This window comes from Lolium perenne, chromosome 1, assembly GCF_019359855.2.
Source record: "Lolium perenne isolate Kyuss_39 chromosome 1, Kyuss_2.0, whole genome shotgun sequence".
In the NCBI taxonomy this organism is placed as follows: domain Eukaryota; kingdom Viridiplantae; phylum Streptophyta; class Magnoliopsida; order Poales; family Poaceae; genus Lolium; species Lolium perenne.
This window is the reverse complement of record NC_067244.2, coordinates 153584204-153609927: the sequence shown is the minus strand read 5'-3', so window position 1 is coordinate 153609927 and position 25724 is coordinate 153584204. Positions and strand designations below refer to the sequence as shown.

The 25724-nt window shown below is 44.0% G+C and overlaps 1 protein-coding gene across 2 annotated transcripts; it reads right to left on the bottom strand.

Moving 5' to 3' along the window:
• Nucleotides 1-9299: 9299 nt before the first annotated feature.
• On the bottom strand, nt 9300-18378 carry LOC127308289 (carotene epsilon-monooxygenase, chloroplastic). 2 transcript variants are annotated; one of them, XM_051339069.2, is made up of 11 exons: nt 17789-18378; nt 13554-13850; nt 13230-13427; nt 12187-12288; nt 11948-12088; nt 11770-11877; nt 11214-11296; nt 10928-11090; nt 10288-10346; nt 9651-9742; nt 9300-9566 (listed from the first exon to the last, which is right to left on the bottom strand). In XM_051339069.2, exons 1-10 carry the CDS (start codon nt 18269-18271, stop codon nt 9730-9732), a joined length of 1647 nt encoding a protein of 548 aa, XP_051195029.1. In that variant the 5' UTR covers nt 18272-18378; the 3' UTR covers nt 9300-9566; nt 9651-9729. The 2 variants fall into 2 exon arrangements, with proteins under 2 accessions (XP_051195029.1, XP_051195038.1); XM_051339078.2 differs by having other exon boundaries at nt 9656-9742.
• Between the last annotated feature and the right edge of the window lie 7346 nt (nt 18379-25724).

Genomic DNA, 25724 nt, shown 5'->3' with positions numbered 1-25724 from the left:
TCAATTGCCCAACTGTAATTTGTTCACCCAACATGCTGTTTATCTTATGGGAGAGACACTTCTAGTGAACTGTGGACCCCGGTCCAATTCTCTATACTGAAATACAATCTACTGCAATACTTGTTCTACTGTTTTCTGCAAACAATCATCTTCCACACAATACGGTTAATCCTTTGTTACAGCAAGCCGGTGAGATTGACAACCTCACTGTTTCGTTGGGGCAAAGTACTTTGGTTGTGTTGTGCAGGTTCCACGTTGGCGCCGGAATCCACAGTGTTGCGCTCGCACTACATCCCGCCGCCATCAACCTTCAACGTGCTTCTTGGCTCCTCCTGGTTCGATAAACCTTGGTTTCTTTCTGAGGGAAAACTTGCTGCTGTGCGCATCATACCTTCCTCTTGGGGTTCCCAACGAACGTGTGAGTTACACGCCATCAGGGCGCTGATTTCGTCCGATTCCGAGAATATTTCCTTTGTAGGATTTCTGAAACCAAAAATAGCAGAAAACAGCAACTGGCCCTTCGGCATCTCGTCAATAGGTTAGTTCCGGAAAACGCATCAAAACGATATAAAGTGTGAACAAAACATGTAGGTATTGTTATAAAACAAGCATGGAACATCAGAAATTATAGATACGTTGGAGACGTATCAGCATCCCCAAGCTTAGTTCCTACTCGTCCTCGAGTAGGTAAACGATAAAAAGAATAATTTCTGTAGTGACATGCTACTTACATAATCTTGATCATACTATTGTAAAGCATATGAGATGAATGAAGTGATTCAAAGCAATGGTAAAGACAATGATTAAACAACTGAATCATATAGCAAAGACTTTTCATGAATAGTACTTTCAAGACAAGCATCAATAAGTCTTGCATAAGAGTTAACTCATAAAGCAATAGATTCAAAGTAAAGCTTTGAAGCAACATAAAGGAAGATATAAGTTTTAGCAGTTGCTTTCAACTTCAACATGTATATCTCATGGATAATTGTCATCATAAAGCAATATAACAAGTGCAATAGGTAAACATGTAAGAATCAATGCACACAGTTGACACAAGTGTTTGCTTTTAAGATAGAAAGATGTAGGTAAACTGACTCAACAATAAAGTAGAAGATAGGCCCTTCGCAGAGGGAAGCATGGATTACTGTTTTTGTGCTAGAGCTTTTCATTTTGAAAACATAGAAACAATTTTGTCAACGGTAGTAATAATTCATATGTGTTATGCATAAGATGTCCTATAAGTTGCAAGCCTCATGCATAGAATACCAATAGTGCTCGCACCTTGTCCTAATTAGCTTGGATTTACATGGATTATCATTGCATAACATATGTTTCAACCAAGTGTCACAAAGGGGTACCTCTATGTCGCCTGTACAAAGGTCCAAGGAGATAGATCGCATTTGATTTCTCGTTTTTGATAAATCTCAACTTAGGACATCCATACCGGGACAACATAGAAAACAGATAATGGACTCCTCTTTAATGCATAAGCATTCAACAACAGATAATATACTCATAAGAGATTGAGGATTAATGTCCAAACTGAAACTTCCACCATGATTCATGGCTTTAGTTAGCGGCCCAATGTTCTTCTCTAACAATATGCATACTCAAACCATTTGATCATGATAAATCACCCTTACTTCAGACAAGACGAAAATGCATAGCAACTCACATGATATTCAACAAAAGTGTAATAGTTGATGGCGTCCCCAGAAACATGGTTACCGCTCAACAAGCAACTTATAAGAAATAAGATACATAAGTAACATATTCAATACCACAATAGTTTTTAAGGCTATTTTCCCATGAGCTATATATTGCAAAGACAAGGAATGAAATTTTAAAGGTAGCACTCAAGCAATTTACTTTGGAATGGCAGAGAAATACCACGTAGTAGGTAGGTATGGTGGACACAAATGGCATAGTTTTTGGCTCAAGGATTTGGATGCACGAGAAGAATTCCCTCTCAGTACAAGGCTTTGGATAGCAAGGTTGTTTGAAGCAAACACAAGTATGAACCGGTACAGCAAAACTTACATAAGAACATATTGCAAGCATTATAAGACTCTACACTATCTTCCTTGTTGTTCAAACACTTCACCAGAAAATATCTAGACTTTAGAGAGACCAATCATGCAAACCAAATTTCAACAAGCTCTATGGTAGTTCTTCATTAATAGGTTTAAACTACATGATGCAAGAGCTTAAACATGATCTATTTGAGCACAACAATTGCCAAGTATCAAATTATTCAAGACCATACACCAATTACCACATGAAGCATTTTCTATTTCCAACCAAATAATAATGAACGAATCAGTTTCAACCTTCGCCATGAACATTAAAGTAAAAAGAAAAACACAAGTGTTCATATGAAAAAGCGGAGCGTGTCTCTCTCCCACACAAGCATGATGGATCATATTTTATTCAAACACAAACAAAAATAAAAGCACACAGACGCTCCAAGTAAAGCACATAAGATGTGACGGAATAAAAATATAGTTTCACTAGAGGTGACCTGATAAGTTGTCGATGAAGAAGGGGATGCCTTGGGCATCCCCAAGCTTAGATGCTTGAGTCTTCTTGAAATATGCAGGGATGAACCACGGGGGCATCCCCAAGCTTAGACTTTTCACTCTTCTTGATCATATTGTATCATCCTCCTCTCTTGACCCTTGAAAACTTCCTCCACACCAAACTCAAAACAAACTCATTAGAGGGTTAGTGCATAATTGAAAATTCATATATTCAGAGGTGACATAATCATTCTTAACACTTCTGGACATTGCACAAAGCTACTGAAAGCTAATGGAACAAAGAAATCCACCCAACATAGCAAAACAGGCAATGCGAAATAAAAGGCAGAATCTGTCAAAACAGAACAGTCCGTAAAGATGAATTTTTCTGGGGTACTTAACTTGCTCAGATGAAAATGCTCAAATTGAATGAAAGTTGCGTACATATCTGAGGATCACTCACGTAAATTGGTAGATTTTTCTGAGTTATCTACAGAGAATACTACTCAAATTCGTGACAGCAAGAAATCTGTTTCTGCGCAGTAATCCAAATCTAGTATCAACCTTACTATCAAAGACTTTACTTGGCACAACAATGCAATAAAATAATGATGAGGAGAGGTTGCTACAGTAGTACCAACTTCCAAGACACAACAAGCAGTAGCAAAATAAAGACATGGGTTATCTCCCAAGAAGTGCTTTCTTTATAGCCATTAAGATGGGCTCGGTAATTTTAATGATGCACTCGCAAGAAATAAGAGTTGAAGCAAAAGAGAGCATCAAAAGCAAGTATGAAACAAATTTAAGCCTAACCCACTTCCTATGAAAAGGAGTCTTGTACACAAATAAATTCATGTAGAACAAAGTAACAAGCATAGGAAGATAAAACACAAGTAACTTCAAAATCTTCAGCATATTGAGAGGTGTTTTAGTACCATGAAAATTCTACAACCATATTTTCCTCTCTCATAATAACTTTCAGTAGCATCATTGATGAAATCCACAATATACCCATCACTTAAAACATTCTTATCATGAGTCTCATGCATAAAATAATTACTACTCCCAACATAAGCATAGTCATTCTTATTAATTGTAGTGGGAGCAAATTCAACAAAGTGGCTATCATTATTATTCTCATCATCAAATATAGGAGGCATAGTATAATCATAATAATCTTTATCCTCCATAGTAGGTGGCACCAAAATACCACTATCATTATAATCATCATAAATAGGAGGCAAAGTATCATCAAAGAAAATTTTCTCCTCAAAACTTGGGGGACTAAAAATATCATGCTCATCAAAACCAGCTTCCCCAAGCTTAAATTCTTCCATAGCATTAGCAACAATGGTGTTCAAAGCATTCAGACTAATAACATTGGCATTATCATGCATATAAAGTTCCATTGGTTTTTTAATTCTCTCTTCAAACACCTCATGTCCTAACTCAAGATAGATACTATAAAGATCTCTAAATTTTTTTGTTGTTTTCCATTAAGCCTAACTGGTGTAAACAAGAAACAAAAAGATGCAATTGCAGGATCTAAAGGAAATAGCTTCGAGCACTCACACACCGGCAACAATGCTAGGTAGCTTGGTAGTCGGAGGATGTGAATACCTTTTACCTTACCTCCCCGGCAACGGCGCCAGAAAATAGCTTGATGTCTACTCACACTTCTTTTCCTGTAGACAGTGTTGGGCCTCCAAGAGCAGAGGTTTGTAGAACAGCAGCAAGTTTCCCTTAAGTGAATCACCCAAGGTTTATCGAACTCAGGGAGGAAGATGTCAAAGATATCCCTCTCAAGCAACCTGCAATCACGATACAAGAAGTCTCTTGTGTCCCCAACACACCTAATACACTTGTCAGATGTATAGGTGCACTAGTTCGGCGAAGAGATAGTGAAATACAAGTAGTATGGATGTATATGAGTGGTAATAGCAATCTGAATAAAATATGGCAGCGAGTAAACATGCAACAGAACAGTAAATAAACGGAAATTCGATGTTTGGAAACAAGGCCTAGGGATCATACTTTCACTAGTGGACACTCTCAACATTGATCACATAATAAAACCACTCTACACTCTCTTGTTGGATGACAAACACCATTAATTGTGTAGGGCTACAAGAGCACCTCAATGCCGGAGTTAACAAGCTCCACAACATTCGATGTTCATATTTAAATAACCTTAGAGTGCATGATAGACCAACGCAATTATACCGAGTACTAACATAGCATGCACACTGTCAACATCAGCTATGAAAGGGGGAATAGAGCACATCAATACTATCATAGTAATAGTTAACTTCATAATCTACAAGAGATCACAATCATAACCTATACCAAGTACTTCATGATGCACACACTGTCAACATTACATCATGGAGGAGGAATAGACTACTTTAATAACATCACCAGAGTAACACATAGATGATATTCAACTAGATCACAAAGAGAGAGATGAACCACATAGCTACGGTAGAGCCCTCAGCCTCGGGGGAGAATTACTCCCTCCTCATCATGGAGACAGCGATGGCGGTGAAGATGGCGGTGGAGATGCCTTCCGGGGGCACTTCCCCGTCCCGGTAGGGTGCCGGAACAGAGACTTCTGTCCCCCGAATTGGAGTTTCGCGATGGCGGCGGCTCTGGAAGGTCTTCTGGTGTTTCGTCAATCTGTGTCGAAGATTTAGGTCAGGACGGCTTAAATAGGCGAAGAGGCGGAGTCGGAGGTGCCATGGGGGTCCCACACACTAGGGGGCGCCCCCTCCCCCCGGGCCGCGCCGCCACCACGTGTGGGGCCCCCAGTGCTCCCCTCTGGTCCCTCCCTGGCTCTCTGGAAGCTTCCGGGAAAAATAAGGTTCTGGGCGTTGATTTCGTCTGATTCCGAGAATATTTCCTTTGTAGGATTTCTGAAACCAAAAACAGCAGAAAACAGCAACTGGCCCTTCGGCATCTCGTCAATAGGTTAGTTCCGGAAAACGCATCAAAACGATATAAAGTGTCAACAAAACATGTAGGTATTGTCATAAAACAAGCATGGAACATCAGAAATTATAGATACGTTGGAGACGTATCAATGCACAGAATCGCGAGCTCTTCATTTGCGTTGATCTGGATACCGCTCTGATGTGGTTGCGGACCGAAATGTCTTAGGGCAGGTAAAATCTCATTTTTTTTACCTTTCTTTCAATTTTTTACTTTGCACATTATGGTAAAACTGTGAATACTGTGATTATTGCAATAGATCATGTCATGGACGCTCAATATTGGGATCATAGCTATTCAATATATCATGTGTGCGCCAAGGAAACCAACAAAGACGAGAGGCTGGTCTCTCCTGAAAATACCGGTTATGCAACCATTTGTATGTCCATCGAAATGACTGCCTTTTGGAAGCACAACAATTTTATCTGCATATATTTAGCATCTAGAGGGCTAGTGGTTCCTTAATCTCTCCCTTCTGGAAGAGCCATTTTAGTGCTATCGGAAATTGTAGAGAAATTTGTAGTTAGATATGCCTCTACCAATCATAGCGATGCATAAGCTCTCTTCCAATCCATTATTTTCTTACACTATGTAATACACTGTTCCATATCTAAAGTTGGTAGCCTAGCTATCCCTCCTAGTTAGATTGTAAGTTTGTATTCCTTGGAAATATGTTGGGTGAATGGAGTTGAGTGATTCAATTCTTGTCTGCATACTCCTTGTGGTCTCGTTCTCAACATTGGTGCAATTTTTATTCAAGCCTTGTGCTTACATTTCCCCTGTAAACTATAGGTACAAGATGAAGCGGAAAGAGCTAGAGTTCTACATGAAGAAGCTCTAGGAGAAGATGGGCAAAGGTGAATCATATTAGATGAATTCATGCATGGTTTACTGCCGAAAGGCTAAACATTTGTTTGTTGGATATTGTAGTTGTGCCCTCTTAAATTCCGATGGATCATCTTGCAAAGTTAGAACTACAAATTTAATGGCCAAGCTAGAATGTTATGGAATATTTTTTATTACTAGCTATTTATGTACCACTAATTTTAAACCATGTTGTTCTAGCATTGTTGAAGTTACTGTTTTTTCTGTTTGTATGTTGCATTAATATTTGATGTTAAATTTGTTGTCTTATGTCCAAAGTTGGTGTCTTTTCCTTGTTTGGATTTGTTGTTGCTTTGCTACTACAGTATATATGCTAGCCGAATATGCTCCATGGACCAACTGAATGAGCAAAAGCATCGGGGAAAACATGGAATAAAAGAAGAGGGTCGGTGGGGATACGGGTGGTGGTTGGGGTTCACCCGAACTCTCCCAGGTTTAGATCCACTAGTGGATATAAACTCGTGCAACCGAGCAAAAGCGTGAGCAAACCCCTCCCGCAGTAAGCGGGGAATAGGGATTGCGAATGGAAGGACAATTCCTAGGATTGACGTGGATTTGGGCCTAACGACCACGAATTCTTCCCTAGTGCCCTAGCATCTGTTGTCACCGCTTCCATTGTAGATGCCCTAATATAGAATGGAGGACGCCCTAATATAGAATGGAGGACGCCCTAATATAGAATGGAGGACGCTAACTCGCTAAGTGCGGGCACTAGGATTTCATTCCCAGTAAATGTGAAGTTGCGACATAGAATCCCAGCCAATGGGCACTAATTTCCACGCGTAGACGCAACGCCTTGCACCAGTCGCTTAGGGAGAGTTTGGTAGCCTGGGCTGATTTTGAGGCTCCCTAGGGGCAGGCTCTGTGGGTCTTAGCCCGTTGCAAACGAGCTCCAGGCCACAATTGACGATTTGTTTGGTGGCATGAGTTACATCACTAGGGCCAAAAAAGCTCCATGTGATTGGTTGTCTGCATCTTAGCCCAAATGGCCTTGTCGATGCAACATTGGATGTTTGGTACCATCCAGGCAACGGTTGCAGACACCGCTTCTCTCTACTGGTGGCCATAGCATAGTATCACCACCATGGCACACATTATGAAAGTTCATCCTAACAATACGTCACTTCATAAGCAGAGTCCCTACCTACTACGAATGGTAGTTCATAAGCATAGTCCCTAGCTACTACGAATGGGGGTTTAACATTACAGTACGATGGTAATTAAAGGGGTAGTTCATCAAATGGTGGTTTCTTCTTCTCTCCTTCATCTTCTTCCTTCTCTTCTTCTTAGATTTTGGCGTTGCCTATGTCCTGCCACATTGTGTTTTCCCACTCCAACCTCTTGTTCTTCCAAGCTTCATTGTCGCCTTGCTCCACGTCATGGTCGGTTTCAACTTCATTATGCACAACAGTTTGGGAAGTAGTCATCTTCGCCCCAAGCTAAGATCCAGTTGTGAATGATGCAGCAAGCAAGATCCAGCTTCACTTGAGCCTCGTAAGTGTGGAAGGGTTTCATGTCAAGGACCTTAAACCTATTCTTCAAAGCAGCAAAAGCCCTCTCGATTATTACTCTAAGGCTTGAGTGTCTCAGATTGAACACCTCCTTGGCATTCGGGGGGGGGGGGGGGTCTGTTCCTTGCACTAAACTCGTTGAGATGTATCCAACATCACCGAGGTAGAACTTACCATTAGGGATTTTCAATCCATCAGGCCTAGACAAGTTGCCAGCCATGCACGATTCTTGCATCATAAGTAGAACCCTCCCAACCAGCTAGCACACATGTGAACTTTAGATCGAAATCCACAACACGTAGCACACGAAGAAATGAAAGAATGTAATTACTGCTCACCCTGAAATATGGCAACCATATGTAGTTGTTATTCGTCTTGGGGTGTGTTCTTGGATGGTGGCTTGATCATTTTTCCTCTGCAAACAACACATGATGGAAGTATCGAGATATTGTCTCTATTGATCGTCTGAATGTGCTATGAATCACTCTAAACCTTCAGTTATGACCCACAACATGAAAAAACATGGCTATTTGCTCTTCGATAGAGGTGTGGACGCTATCTTGAAGCTGTCCTCTCTCCCTGAATGTTTTGACAAATGCGTAGAAAGTGGCTCCTCTTATGTGTAGCATTTTGCTAGCATCTACACCGATACAATTGTAGAAGTAGTTCAGGTTGGCAATCCTCTCATGATCATGTGCTAACATTGGACCGTAGGAGAGTCGAGGAAAGGCAGCACACCTAGCTACTATCTTATGCAGCAGCAAGATCCAGGCCTGAATGACAATGATGATTGCAGTCGCGTGATGCAAAAGCTAGATGTGGTCGTCATTTAGCATTAGGACATCCAAAGCGAAGCTATGGAGTTATAGGTAAATGGATCTACCACTAGACCAAAGAGTACAGAAGAAGAGTGTCGCTTACCCCCACCATGCCGAACGACAGGTAGGAGCCAACAGGTAGGAGCCAGAGAACGAGATCAACCTCTATCTTCGCTCCACACGGCAACACGGGTTCGGTGCCAAAGACCAAGAAGACGAGTTACTCCTCCATAGGACGACAAGGATACGATGCAGGAGTAAAAGGAATCTACCGGAGTGGTAGATCTGCATCCCCGCCACCTCCGGTGTCAAAAGGGGTAAATGGAGATTTTGGGTTGGGGCTAGCGAGAGTAGCTATGATCCCAGTCACTAGCAAACAGCTACAGGGTCGAGGTTGACCAGAACCAGGGTGGCAACTTCAGGGATTGAAAGTTCAAGGTTCAGTTCAGACCGGATCTATGAGTTTAAGGTTTAAATCAAACTTTACTCTCTTTCATTCCCACACGACCTGAGGAGCGTGCGAAATATCTAGCTGGAGTTAGGTAGAGAAGCAAGTGTCTCAAAACAGATGCGCGTTGGAGCTTGGACCGATTCTTTTTCCGCTTAAGCGTCCAACTAGGCGTCCAGCACTGTACATTCCCTAATGGGACTACTCTCGACATGCTGTTCACCTGACCTAGTTATCATTTCTCAGCCCACGTATACTTCTTTCTTTTTGGTAGGGAGACCACGTATATTTCTGGAACGGTAAACAATGCACTACTGATTTACAGTAACTGAAAAAATGAACAAGTGATCCATTTCTTTACAGTTTCCATCTATAAGCCGATGATAGCTGCAACCTGTTGGAAGAAAAACATTTAGATGCGTAGAAATATATGGACAAGAAAATTTTGTAACTTGTCTAAACTGAACTACGAAAGGACCTCACGTATTGACAGTTCTGCTGCCGTTGTGTGTAGTAATCTCAGCCTATCTTGTGTCCCAGCTTCCAAGATATTTTGTCTATCTCGATTGACTGCATGAGAGGAATAAAAATAATCAGAAGAAATATATACCCTTCATGCATGTTGCATCATTCTGGCAAACTGCCAACGCTACTAAAGGAAACTACAGAGAAACTCTTGGTAATATGTATCTGTCGGACAGAGATTTGGTGCACCCAAGCACCAGTGCTTCTGTGTTTTAAATAATTATAAATTGTGTTCCATGAATACATACACATGTTCTGAACGTGCAAAGTTTCGGTAGAAATTACGTTGTATTTTGAGCTACGGAAAAATAACAAATTTGTGGTTGTATACAGGGATGGAAAATTTCAATTTTTATCAGAAATTTGTCTTTTTAGTATAGCTCAAAATACAACATATTTTCATCCGAAATTTACACCATACCTTCAGAATGTTTATAAGTATGTGCAAATTTATTTTCAGATTTTTTAGAATCATAGAAATATGTTTTTCAAAAATCAGGAGCACTAGTGCTCATGTGCCAAAGACACTTTTTGGTATCTGTTAGCTTATATAAATATAATATGAAACATATCAAACATCATGCATTTACCTCAGTGCTAAATCAGATTCTTGCTGGACTTTACGCAGACTTACATTCATATACAATCCCTGCAGAAAAGAATATTTGTTGGGTAATTTCAGATCGGAAATACAAATGTAACAAAGCCAATGAAATGAAGTGAAGGTCTGAATTGATTTGAAACATGCATTTCTTAGTATCAGAACCATCGCTACCCACTCAAGTAATTACAGGACAGCATGGATGGCTACAGTGGCTACCCATTCAAGTAATCTAAAGATGTCATGGATGACTAAAGCAGCTTTATCCTTTTATCCTTCACTCTATGAGGAAAACGTGACTCGAGCTCCAGATTGCAATTTCACTATACTTTCCAGATTTCATCAAATTTTATTTCTAGTGTTTGAAACTTAACATTTTGAGCCATCTGGTTGATGGTGGAAAGATCATTATCTGGGAACTTTCAACCAATTTTAAAATTGATCTAGACAAACTCTTAAACTAAGAGCATGGCGGAAAAGAACACCTATTGTGTCATCTTGCATAGTCTACTCGTGAGTGCTACAGTGTTTGCTATAGTTTATGCGTCCATTACAAAATGAAAGCAACTTGATCATGGGCAAGACATTGTAAGTAATAGAATAATACATACAAGACCATGCTTCCTTACGTTAGTTGTATGGATAGTGGCCCCGGTGGTCATGTTAATTTTTTGATCTGCCACAAGTTGAACGTCCATCTTCTGTACGACAATTGCAAGTGCCACAATTGCTTCTAAAAGAGCAAACTGATCTCCAACACATTTTCGAGGGCCTCCACTGAAAGGGATAAACCTGGCAAAACATGGTGATGGGAGCACAAAATAGTTTATGTCAGATTAACAAAATCAATTGGATCGTAAATGAGCCATATAAAATAACAGGGTAAAAGAATGTATCTCAAGGTTGTATTGTGACCTGAAGTCAGTGTTTGACTCATTTGGAATGGGTCCCTCCAAACCAAATCTCTCTGGAACAAATTCATCTGCTCTATCCCATACCTTTGCAATTGGAACAAAAGAAGTATTATTGCAATGTCAGAATATTGGATATTATCCAGTTATTCATATGCTCAGACACGCTAGAGGATGATGATATTGTATGAACAAAGGTTCTGCAGTAGACAGACAACTTCAAGTTTTATCAATCTCCGAAACTTAGTGTGATACAAAAAATCGCTGAGATCATGCTTATCATTCTATTGTTTAAATTGATAGTTTGGTATCATAAATTGATGATAACCTCAGTGTAGACTGCATTAAGGCCCTACACATAAGAAAGCTATTTACCTAGTAGGCCGTGGTTTGAAAATTGCTGAGTAACCTTACAAATTCTCGTAAAAAAACTCTACATTGTTCATCGATAGGCTAGACACAGAAATATCATATTTCACTAGGCAAAATGGTTGAACTAAAGTGCTTAAAAGGTACCATTGAACAGAGAATAAGCTATAATATTCAGATGGAAGATATACCTCAGGTGATCTGTGTATATTGTAGACCGAAATCATAATGTCTTGACCAGGCTTAACCTTATAGCCCCCAGGAAGCACGTCATCAACTAGTGCACGCCGTATCAGCACCTGTTAATGAAGTGTCCTTAAGTAACCAACACTATTTATGAAGTTGCTTGTCTGAAGAACAAGGAATTACAGGAGGGTGTGGGTATAGCCGCATAGACTCATTGATACAGCGCATCAAGTACTTCAGCTCTTTTACATCTTCATATCTGGGGAGTCTACCTTGTAGAACACGATCTACCTCATCTTGAGCTTTCCTTAGCGCTGCTGGGTCCTTCAGCAGTGTAATACTGAGCAGTCAACGGATATTAAAGAGATAATTTAATTAATGTGTTGTTTCTCACTTCATTTGGCCAGGATAGAAAGGAGTACCTTACTGAGAAGATAAATAGTCCATGTCAGTACAGAGCCTGTTGTTTCATGACCAGCAACTAACATTGACAGTAGATCATCACGTAGCTGCAAACTGCTGACCTGAGTTATATAAAGAAAATTGTGTTAGTTAAAGCAGTAAACAACTGAGCAAAGTGCATATAACATAAATAGTGAAATAGGGGAAACCAATAGCAAACATTGCATGCAAAAACGACACAAATGGCTTAGCAGAAAAGCATATAATGTGTCTTATAGCTGTCAAAATTCAGCAAACATACTTAATCTTGGCAGAACCAATAACTTCACATCAAAGTTTACTGAGATCCGTAGGAAAAGAAGGATGCCTGTAGAAACCAGGTCTGAGGAAATACCAAAGGTGGTGGGCCCACTTTTACCGGATAAACTTCATCGTGCACTCTAACCTAGTTACGAGTAAGGCAGTAACCATACAAATTGAATGAGGTTTGAATAAGAGGCTAAAGCTAAAAAGAAATTAATATTATTTTGACCAGGAAACAGTAACAAAGTCCACTACAGTAAATAGAAATATTCAAAGGCAACAATATTATGGTCTATAGCAATAATATCCATTTGCTATGTATACATTTTTGAAGTTTTTTTGAAAAGTAACATTTTGGAAAAGAATTTCACTTCTCTCGGCCTCTGCACCAACTAGGGACGCACACAGCCCTTTAAATATGAGTACCGGGATTTAAATACATTTGTCAAGCTGCGATAGGAATAGGATGTCAAGAATTGCTCCAAAACCAAGCATGCTTTCTCTACCAAATCATTGAACTGAACTGACAGTAGCAATATTTGTCAGCATTCCTATGAACAAAACATAATCAGCTATTGCTCCATAATAATAGTAGCCATCATAAGGTAAGGGTGAAAAACTCTGAGATAACAACAATAGAACTAATTTTCAAGATTTATATGAAATGAGAGGCTAGCTTCCTAGCAGTAGAAAAAATCAATGGAAACAATAGGAAACTGTTAACAAACATTGTTTTTTAGCCCGGGATAAGCTACAGTACCTCTTCACGGCTAGCTAGTAAAAAACGCAGTATGCTAGGGTCTGCCTCGTTAACGTATTCATCACCCTCAATCTGTTCATTTTCAGCATCAACAATCGCCCTGCACTTCGTAATTAGCTCTTCAACGGTATTTCTTATTATGTTAACTGCATTTTGTGCTTTTATCTGTCTAGGAACAATCTTGCACAGCAAATCAATCTGTCAAAAATAAACAAGGATCACATCAGGCATCAGTCATGCAAATTTTCCCTTCTGCAAGTTAACAAGGGAAAAGTCAACCAGACGTCCAATATAAGGAATGGGACATGATGAAAAAGTACCCACCTGCCAGTATGGTAAAAGATCTGTGGAACGAGCCTCTGCTTCTTTGAGTGCGGTGTAAACAGCATCAATAACAGGACTATCCGAAGTGAGGGAATCAAAGTTGTAGTTGAACAAGGACAAACCAATCACATCTAGAGTCATTTGAGAAAACCTCGCTTCCATATTAACAGGTTCACCACTCAAAGCATATGTCTCAAGCTTTTCCACTAATCTCTCGGCACATTTACAAAATACTTTATCAACCATCACTGACAGATATCTTTTGTGTAGAGATGGTACAACTGCTCTACGTCTCACCTAAAATAGATGTCAGACAAATAATAAGTTGAAGAAAGGGTTCATTATAAGATATAAAAGCTACGACGACGAACTATCACTGGGAGAAATCTTTTGTGTAGAGATGGTACAACTGCTCTACGTTTCACCTAGATGCCAGATTAGTAATAAGTTGAAAAGAGGATTAATAATAAGACATAAAAGGTATGAACATGAACAAGAGAGGAAGGGAAAGAAAAATTGAAATCCAGTTCGTGTGAATTAGATTCGGGACATAAGAAATAGTAAGTGTCCCCCTGGGCTACGATTTTATGAAGATGTATAATAGGTGCTGCTAAGTGTAGCAGATTTTGCTGAGTAGATTTCTAGAAGCTTCAGTTGAAACTATCAACTAGGAATGCATAACTTCCTACCTGCTCACTGAGTGGTAGAGGTGAAACCAACAGATCTATTTCCCAAGAAAACAGGGTTACACACATTTGCTGATATGTACATAGGAATGATTACATAAACAACATTTAGAGTTTTTATGGAAAACCAATACAAACAGAATACATAAATGCCCAAAAAGAGGCCACATTGAAGTGAGTGAAAATAAAATAAGATATAAACTTGATGCACTGGTGTGATTTCTACATGGCATCCTTTTTTATTTAAGAAAAGTGGAAAATACTAATAGCAACAAACAATTTAGATCTTTGATTAACATTTAACAGATTTCGTTTATCTAAAATGATATAGCATCACAAATACTCCTTATACAATTTTAGATTAACAAATGAGAAATTTCTGACAAATGACGAATCCACGAAAAGGTGAAAAGGAAACTGTCAAAAACTAGTACTACTACATAAACTTATTTTTCTGTCTATTTTTTAAATACATTTAAAGCTTGACTTTAAAATTAAAAGTAGCTTATGACATCTTCGACAACATATTCTATTGTTTCCTGCAAAAAAAACAGCTTTCTTATTTCTGCTATTTGTTACACCGTGTCAACAAGTTTGCTAAATGGGGTACTTCCTCTAAGAAAGATGATATTTGGGGGCAAAAAGTGGAATTTGCTCTAAATTTAGTGCATGGTGTGGCTTAAAGTTGATTTTTCGTCATATTATTTGTTTTTTTAGGTTTAACTTACTGGCTTAGAGTTGTCCTAATACATGAAGATGCAGAGTGTACAGATTACTAGCAAATAGTAATAAATCTATCAAAACAATTTTATTTAAGAAAAGTGAGCACTCTCTATATCCCATAATATAAGATGTTATTACAACCAATATACTCATATATTTCTTGTTATTACATCTTATATTACGGTGCGGAGGGAGTAACAATTTAGATATTTGATTACCATTTGACAGATTTAGTTTATCTAACATGATATAGCGCCACAAATACTCCTTATCCAATTTGACATAACAAATGAGATATTTCTGACAAATGACAAATCCACAAAAAGGTGAATAGAAAAATGTCAAGAAATAGTACTGCTACATAAACTTCTATTTTTCTCTATTTTTAAATACATTTAAAGCTCGAGTTCAAAATTTGAGTATTTTATGACATTTTAGACAACATACTCTTACTGTTTCCAGCAAAAAAAAAACACCTTTCCTATTTTTGCTATTTGTTACACCGTGTCAACAAGTTTGCTATGAGCAGGTCTAACAGACCCCGTAAAAGGGGCAAACCCGTATAATAACCGCCGATTTGAGGGTTTCGGCTCTACCCGGCTGTCTAGCACGCCCCGTAAAAATGGCCCCCGCATCGTTTTTTGCTGTTTTCGAGTACGGGGCGGGTCGTCGCCCCCTACTTGTGCGGGGTGGGAGCGGGGATAGTGGGCGAAACCAGTATCCCAATTCCGAAAGCGCGCGCGGACATTTCAGTTCCCCCCACCCATTTTCCCCCGCGCGCCGCCGCAGCCACCCGCGCGCCGCCGCCGGAATCCGTCAGATCCGCGCCCCTCCGCCGTCCGCCGAGCCGCGCCGAGCTGCGTCGACGCCCGCCGCACCTCCGCCGCACCCCCGCCGAAGTTCCGCGTCCCTCCGCGCGCACCGCCGCCCTCCCGCCGTGGTCTTCTCCGCCGTTTGTCGCCAGTGAGTATTCCGCCGCGTTCTTCTTCGTTGCCGCCGGTAAATTGGTCGGATTTGGGGCTGATGTATGGTACACCGTGGTAGATGGCTTCGGAGGATGTGCACATGGCGGATTTGGACGCGACGTCGACCGATTGGTCGTCGTCGGATTCCGACGATTCGGACATCGACGAGTTGCTCAACGACGACGAGACGGAGATGATGGTGCTCCTGTTCGGCTTGAAGCAAACGGAGGACCGCATGAAGCTGCTGGATCAGCGGAAAGGATCCGTGATGGGGCGTATGTGCATTCCGCGGAACCGCGCGCTCGGCCACGAACAGCTGATGCAAGATTATTTCGCCGAGGTACCGACCTATCCTCCCCGCCTCTTCCGTAGACGGTACCGAATGCGTAGGTCTTTGTTCGAGAGAATCGTCAAAGATTGCGAGGCAAATTGCGATTATTTCAAGCAAAGAAGAAATGCTGCCCAAGTCATGGGATTTAGCCCATATCAAAAAAATTCTGCCGCCATGAGGGTTATTGCATACGGTATACCAGCAGATTATACCGACGAGTACCTTCGCATTGGTGTGCAAACAACCACGGATTGCGTGCGTATGTTTGCGAAGATGGTGATCAAGTTGTATGGAGAGAAGTATCTCCGAGCTCCAAATGAGGATGATACAAAAAGGCTCATGGAGATCAATGAAAAGAGGGGGTGGCCGGGGATGCTTGGTAGTTTGGATTGCATGCATTGGACATGGAAAAATTGTCCAAAAGCATGGCATGGAATGTATTGTGGCAAAAGCCGTGATGCTACCATTGTTCTTGAAGCTGTGGCCTCTCAAGACTTATGGATTTGGCATGCTTTTTTTGGATTGCCGGGGACACTCAACGACATCAACATCTTGAATAGATCCCCTTTGTTTGCAAGACTAGTTAAGGGTGAAGCTCCACCTTGTAACTACAAAGTTATGAACAATGAGTACACCATGGGGTACTATCTCACAGATGGTATTTACCCTAACTATGCAACCCTTGTCAAGTCCATAAAAGAGAAAAAGGACAGGGCTTTGACAAGAAAGGAAGCTTGCTTCACCAAAAATCAAGAGGCATGCCGCAAGGATATTGAGAGCTTTTGGTGTCTTGCAAGCAAGGTTTGCAATTGTCCGGGGTCCTGCTAGGTTTTGGGACAAGGAAACTCTTGTTGATGTCATGACATGTTGTGTGATTCTTCACAACATGATCATTGAAGATGAAAGAGGTTTGAACTTGCCATGTTTCTATGACAATGTTGGCACCCGAGTGCAGCCCGAGAGGAACCCTGATCGGATTGAAGCTTTTCTTGCAGCTCATCGAGGCATTGAAAATGCCGAGACTCATCACCAGCTCACCCAAGATTTGATTGATCACCATTGGCAGTTGCATGGCCAATGATTTATTACATTCATTTCCCATTGTTGTATGTGTGAAATATTCATTTCCTATTGTTGTATGTGTGAAACATTTGTTATTTGTTTAATTCTTCCATTAGAACATTTGTTGACATTTCCGAAAAACATTATTGTAATAATTATGACGATTATTGTGTGATGTAAAACATTTATTTTATGTGAATGGTGTGTTGGTTCTAATATGCAATTTGTCAAAAAAAAACCTGTTTTGAGGGGTTGAAAACCCGGACGAGCTAGCAGACTATTCTGTTTTACGGGGTGGGGATACGGGGTCTCTTTTCCTGTTAGACATGCTCTAAATGGGGTACTTCCTCTCAGAAACATGATATTCGGGGGCAGCAGCCACCAAGTGGAGTTTAGTCTGAATTACTGCATGGTGTGGCTTAAAGTTGTTTCCGTGAAGTTGAAACGAGAAAGAAACAGAGAGCTCACCGTCCACAGCGCCCCCTCGGCGATGGCGAAACCGGAGCCGAAGAGGAACTCGGAGACCTCGGCGACGAGCCCCTTCTCGTAGCGCGTGCCGTACCCGCGGAGCACGTGCTTGGCGACGGCGGGGTCGCTGACGATGACGAAGTCGCGCGGCCCCGCGGCGAGGCGGTAGACAGGGCCTTCCTCGCGGAACCACTTGAAGAGCGGGAGGAAGAGCGCGCCCCCGAGGAGGTCCTGCACGTCGTCGAGCTTGGCGGACGCGACGGGGATCCCCGAGTCGTCATTCCCGCGGCCGAGCACCGAGCGAGATAGCGAGGTGAGCCAGTCGGGGCTGACCCACGACGTGGTCGGCTTGTCCCCTCCCCCGCCGCCGCTGTTGTTGCCGCTGCTCCTTGGCGGGGGTAGCCGGAGGCTGCGGCGAGGAGGCGGTCGTGGGGACCATGGAGGGGACGCCGCGAAGGCGGAGGCGAATGCCGCGGAGGGCATCGCGCCGGCCACCGGTGAGAGAGACGAGAGGGAGGAGAGGGGAGTCGTCGGGGATTCTCGATGCGGGGGTGGAAGAGGATGAGGTGGGCCCCGCCTGTAAGCGGGCGGGGAAACAGCACACGGGGCGGGCTGAGTTTCGAATTCGGTGGTGCACGCCTATTACGACACCTGTTCTGTAAATCCCAGTATTCACATACTCCAGTATTCAATTTCAAACCTCTTCATTATCTTTACTATTAAATTGCAATAGGTGGCTGCCTGGTGTCACAAACGGACCAAAGTTTTTATTTCTCTAGGTCCAACGTCTCCTCCAAATTCTAGGCCCAATATCTCTGAATACAGATCTATTAGGTCATACCTTACCTACATAATAAATAATAAAAAAACCATCGACCGATCGGAACTGGGTTAGGGACTTGGCGTTCGTGTTCATCAACCGCTGCGTGCAACACTGGGACACGCACCCAAATCTGATCAGACAGGCGTCCGAGTACATAAAAGGAGACAAGCCAGATTGAGAGCCGTCACCAAATCGCTCCGCACAGCCTAAGCCTAGCATGGCGGCGCCGGTCGATAGTGTAATATCTACACCGGAGCAGAGAAACGCAGAGCACGGCGATAACTCGTGCGGGCAAAGAGAGAGAACAGCGCAATAGCAGGCTAGGAGATGACCGCCTTCCGTCTGTTACATATCATATACGTCAGCCGTCCGCAGAACGATGGCAGGAGCAACCACAGCCTCATCTTCTAGCCGGTGTCCATCTACCCGGCCACAGCGCCCACGAGCCCACCATCTTGGAGCTGATCGGCGTATCCAGTGCGTCTTAGCGTGACGACCTCGCCAGGTTCGACTGTGCGCTGGCGGAGCAAGCCATGGCCACCGACCAGACATCGAATCCGTCGTCAACGTCAAGGAGTACTGTGGTGATGGATCCAAAATAACGATACACGTGACTGATGTACTGATCGATTTCAAGTTGCCGAGTAATATGTGCGTACGTACATACATGGTGATGTGCTGCAACCTCAGGAAGCAATGAAGAAAATCATCTCATGGGTGAGTGGTGAAAGGAGAGAAGGCTCCGCAACTGGCGGCAACACACGGAATGGGTCAATCTACTTTGAGCCAAAATTTGAGTAGTGACCTACAATATCAAGTTACTCTCAAAAATATTAATGCAAAATATGTTTAAATTATGTGGACCACAAGTTGACAAAAGACGACGATTAAACAAAATCACATTTCCCAGACGCCATTATTTCGGGACTTCCTGTACAACTATTGATAGATTGTGAAAATATAAGATCTAGAAAACTGGCGGCAACAGACGGTGCGGGTCAATCGACTTTGAGCCAAAATTTAAATAGCGACGAGATTATTTACAAAAAGCCTAATTCTCAAACTCTGCATTCATAGCTAATTAATTATGTTGGTCGTGAATAGGAGAAAATATGACCATCTTCGTAGATGATTCCACCACATAAGAGAAGTGTCCGCACTAATGAGACTTTTGAGTGTTGAAGTTTTTTCCCGATGCAACGCACGGGCACTTTTGCTAGTAAATTAAGTAATACCGTAGTTAAAATTTCAATGAAAGCGATTAAGCCAAACTTATAAAATTAGAACTTCATCAATTAATTAAAAACACAAGGTTGCCACTTGGCACTGACAAACAGATGATCAGATTACGGTGGTCAACCTGTGAAACTATCTTTTGACATAACCAAACAAAAAAATTGGGTATTACACACATTTACTGGTCTTTGCCGAAACACGTCGCTAGAACATGTCTTTGCGCAGTACCATTAAAATTTTACGGTGCATTTGCCGATACACACTATATGCTAAAAATAGAAACATTTACTTTTATTTCGTGAAATCAAATCACCAGATTAACCTTTGGCAAATGTTCCTGAATCAAACCGGTTTTCTCCTGTATGCTATACAGCCATAAGAGGACGAATCCTGCATCTATCAATGATAAGCCTAGCGGCTAGCTCTGTACTCCATGGCTTGATCTCGCATCACTAGTGGAAAACGGGGCAATAGGCCCGGTCCATTTGGGCCTTTAGACCCGGTTCTTGAACCGGGACCAACAAGGCGGGACTAAAGGGGGTACCCTTTAGTCCCGGTTCAAAGATAAACCGGGCCTAAAGGCCTCAACACGTGGTGCGACCAGGGAGCTCGCGCTGGAAGGGCTTTGGTCCCGGTTCGTGGTACGAACCGGGCCTATGTTTCTCTGCCGCGGCAGAGAATTGCTATTTCTCTCGCGCGCACGCATTTAGGCTGTACCAGCGTTTCTGCCGCGGCAGAGAAACAGGGCGTTTCTCTGCCGCGGCAGAGTTTCAGCAATGCATATATATATCATTCAAGAAACCACAAAAAATCGTCATGAATATATATAGACATCGTCAACAGTACACGACATAGTCAACACAGTACACGTAATGCATGCATATTTACAATACAACTTTTCCTGAACGAATATCGTCCGACGTCACGATCTTCCGATAGTGCTCTCCACCTGGGGTAAGGACCTCGGTAATAAAGAATCCCGCGATTTCCTCTTGAATTGCTTTTATTTGATCCGCTGTTATGAGAGTGTCCCGCAGGCGTGTCATCTATATTTAAAAAAGGAGATCAATATATGAATGGAACTCAATACAATAGATGGTACTAATTAAGATTAATTGTGAAAATTTGTTATCGTACACGAGTGTGGTGTATTTGGGCATCCCCACCCTTGGGACAGACATGTCACGCATGAAGGTGCGTACGTAGTATCCACATAAGTTATTCCCTTTTTCCTGCCTCATACACTTTACGAAAAATAGTTCGATCAAACTAATAATCAAGCATCGTATTGAAAGTAAATATCATATATAAAGTTTCACGGACATAGCTATATATATAGTACTACTTACAGGGTAATCTCTAAATGTAAGCTCCGGTTTCCATTCACCCTAACAGTATTGATGAACCGTTTCCAAGCCCTGCCCGGCAAAAAATAATGAGTAAATGAGTAATTGATTAGTTGATGATATCTTCGAATTAGAGCAGATGAAGATGCCAATACGAAATTGATTGAAACTACCTCTGAGGATGGCAGCCATGTCCGCCCATTCCGCATATTCTTTACGTTTCGAGTCCATGACGTTTACGACTCCAAGGTGAAGATCAATGATTAGGAGAATAAAATGGAAACTGCATAAGCATAGCTCAATGATTACGAGAATAAAGTGGAAGGTGCACAAGCATAATGTATGTTATATATAACACTCACTTGAAGTTGTAGGGAAAGAATATATCCTCTTTGTCTGCTTGCTTCTCTAAAAACATTACGATGTTGTCCTCTGTGTCCTTGGCGAAGTCTCGAACCGTAACTTCATGAACTCGTGTTTGGGTCTATGAACCCCAGCGGTAGGAGCTTGCCTCTTTTGTATTCCAGCTTTCTTCATTCTGCATAATTAAATGTATAGCGTACACAAAGAATATAATGAGGATAATTGTTAGTGCAAATGAATGAGCTACAAACTTAATTACACAAATAAATCACTTACAGCAGAGTAACCGATGACAGCTTTGTCGAGGGCGTCTTGATTGAATAACTGAAACAGCTTCTTCTACGTCAATGTTTATCTCGTCTTCCCGGGAAGTAATGCTCATCTCTAAGATACAACGTGAGGTAGCGATCACCTCTTCGACAGGCTTTCAGGTACCAGTCATGCAACCTTCGCATCTGAGTCCCTAGACGCGCGAGCTCGCCAGGTTTGACGAGATCAGATCCGTATCTATACTTGTTTACCATTTGAGCCGTCGGATAGTAATCTTCGTACTCAACTGATGCTCCCTGAGCTCTAGCCGCCCGTTCGATCATCGATGCCGTCTCTGGATCATGATATGGCTCCACGATGAAGTGGGGTGCGGCCTGAATGTCCTGCTGTCCAAGCTGGGCGACTTTTTTTGCTTCTTTCATCGCTTTAGAGGACTGTCCAAGAGAGCGGTCATAATCAGCTCTCAGCTCAGGTCTCTTCATTCTCGTCTCGGCAAAGTGCTTCACCGTCTGCGGTGGAATAAACATCTTCTTCGGCGCGCTTGCAAGAAACGCCTTTTGCTCTTCGATCGCTCATGTGGCAACAACTCGAGTCTGTTCCCTCATTGGAGTTGATGATCTCTTCGGAGCTGTAGGAGGTGCCGCGGACCGCTTCCTCTTTTGCTTAGGTGGAAGCGGCGGAGTCTCTTGACGAGGAGGAGGAGGCGGCGGAGTATTTTCACGCGGAGGAGACTGGTCATGGATAGGGGAATCATCATCGCGCAGAGGAGAATCATCACGCGGAGGAGACTGAGGTGGCGGAGGAGGCGGAGGTGGCCTGCTTGTTGGCTTCTCACCTGGAAACACAATGTTCTCCTTCCGCCATTGCACGGTGGTTCTACGGGCTTCTCCCAGTTCTTTGATTTCCCCATCTTCACCTGCAGGGTGCTCAAGCACCAACCCCTCATACTCTCTCAACACTTCATCCACCATCACAACAGCAAAGTCGTCTTGGACCGGACGGCAATGGTAAGACCTTGTAGGTAAGAGGATGCCGACCGCCGCCTTGAAGGATAGGTTGAAAACTTTAACATGCAGCTCACAAGGACGGCTCTCAGTGAGATCATCCACGGGGGGGTAGCGAGGAGGCTCGACCACCTGGTCATCATTATCCACCTGCTGAGAGGAAGCCACGCTGCTTTTCCGGTGTGGTTGAGATTGCAGCGGGGCGATGGCATTGAGCAAAGGCAGATCTACAGCCTGCCCCCGAGCCATCTGAGATGTAAGTACTTGGGTTACCATGGTTAATTGGGCTTGCATGGTGCTCATACCCTCCTCTAAGTTAGCCAGGCGGTCTGTTTCCCTTGCCTTCCTCCTCTCATGGCTTTTATCAGGAAATCTCTTCCTTTCCGCAGGAAAGCCATACTTCCACGGAACGGAGCCTGCTGTGCCTCGTGTTCGTCCGCCGTGTTCTTTGTTCCCAAGGGCGCGTGTCAGCTCATCGTTCTCTCTTTCGGGCTGGAACAACCCCGCCTCCACAACCCCGCGGGGGGCGGCGCCGACACAAATGAATCTATTTTCTAACTTTTCTAACTTTTTCCTAACTAATTTTACTAACTTTTTTCTAACTAATTTTACTAACACTAACTAACTAATTTTCTAACTTTTCTCTAACTAATTTTACTAACACTAATTTTACTAACACTAACTTTTCTCTAACTAATTTTACTAACAAACTAATTAACTACACTAATTTTTCTAACACACTAACTACACTATTTTTTTTTCACTAAATTTTACTAACAAACTAACTACACTAATTTTTCTAACACACTAACTACACTATTTTTTTTTTCACTAAATTTTACTAACAAACTAACTACACTAATTTTTCTAACAAACTAACTACACTATAATCTAACAAATGAAAAAAAAAAAAAAAGGGGATGTGGCCGGGGGGCCGGGCTCACCTTTGCCGAGGAGGAGGCGCGCGGTGGCGGCCGGCGGAGGGGAGGCGGGCGGCGCGGCGTGGAGGAGGCGGACGGCGGCGGCGGTGGAGAGGAGGCGGACGGCGGTGGCGCGGCGGGCGGCGGTGGAGAGGAGGCGGACGGCGGCGCGGCGCGGCGCGGCGGGCGCGGGCGCGGCGTGGAGGAGACGGAGGCGGGCGGCGCGGCGTGGAGGAGGCGGACGGCGGCGCGGTGGCGGCCGGCGGAGAGGAGGCGGACGGCGGCGGCGCGGTGAGGAGGCGAACGGCGGCGCGCGGCACGGCGGCAGCTCGGCGGCGTCGTTGCCTTCGTCTCCGCGGGATTGATCTCCGCGGAGACGAAGGGGCGACAGCTATAGTGCCCCCCTTTGGACCCGGTGCGTTTACAAACCGGGCCCAAAGACCCCTTTGGACCCGGTTTGTAAAACAAACCGGGACTAAAGGTCTTTTTTAGTCGCGTTTTTGCTGCGCACAGAAAAAGCCTTTAGTCCCGGTTTGTAATACAAACCGGGTCCAAAGGCCAATTTTTTTAAAAATTTCATTCCCGCCTTATTTCAAATGAAAAAAGCCACCGCACCGCCACCGCTTGGCCACCACCGTCACCGCCGTGTAGTGGCCACTGCCGCCACCGCCGCCCACCACCGCCACCGCCGTGTATCGCCACCGTCGGCACCGCCGTGTACGCCCACCACCGCCACCGCCACGGCCTGGCCACCCCCGTGTACGGCCCGCACGGGCCACCGCCTTGTACTGCCCACCACCGCCACCGCCACACGTGTCCCTTCCCCGTGCCACGTGTCGCCGCCGCTTCCACGTGCCTCGCCCGCCGCCACCGCCATGTACGGGCCACCGCTGTACTGCCCACCACCGCCACCGCCGTATCGCCACTGCCGGCACCGCCAGTACTGCCCACCACCGCCACCGCCACCGCTCGCCACCACCGTCACCGCCGTGTAGTGGCCATCGCCGCCACCGCCGCCCACCACCGCCACCGCTGTATCGCCACCGTCGGCACCGCTGTACCGCCCACCACCGCCACCGCCACCGCTCGCCACCACCGTCACCGCCATGTACGGGCCACCGCCGTGTACTGCCCACCACCGCCACCGCCACACGTGTCCTTCCCCGTGCCACGTGTCGCCGCCGTTTCCACGTGCCTCGCCCGCCGCCACCGCCGTGCGACGTGTAGATCCCGCTTCACGTGCCACGCCCGCCGCTTCCCCGCGCCACCTGTCGCCGCCGCTTCCACGTGCCACGCCCGCCGCTTCCTCGCGCCACCCGTCGCCGCCGCTTCCACGTGCCACGCCCGCCGCTTCCCGCGCCACCGTCGCCAAACTTGCCGCGTCGCCGTGCTATAAAGCGCCGCGTGCGCGCGCGAACCACACGTCGTCGCCGTCGCCTCCGTTCATTCGTCGCCGGATGCCGCCGCGCCGTCGCGGCTCGTCCGGTTTCCGTGGCGTCCGAGCGCGGCCGAACGGTAGGTTCTACGCCGAGATGCGTGCCGGTGGCTTCCGGCTCACCCTCGGCACGTACAACACCCCCGGGAGCTGGCGGCGCGCGCCACGACGCGCTCGACAACGACCCTCGGTGGGACGACATTTGGACCGAGACAACCTCCGACGACGAGTAGATCGACTAGACTAGTTGTTTATCTATTTTATTGTATTTTCAATAAAGTCGTTGTGCGTACGCCGATGATGAGAAAAGTTTCCCGCCAGATTACATGTGGAATTAAAGTACGTAACTCAACTGAAAATTAATTAAGATACATGGCCAGATAGTACTCGTGCCTAGCCCTATAGTACTCGTGCCTAGCTCAACTGAAAATTAATTAAGATACATGGCCAGATTCGATCGTTCGAGTCATTCACCATACTCGTGCCTAGCCCTATAGTACTCGCCACCGTAGTCGTCGTAGTCGCCGTCATCATCGTCG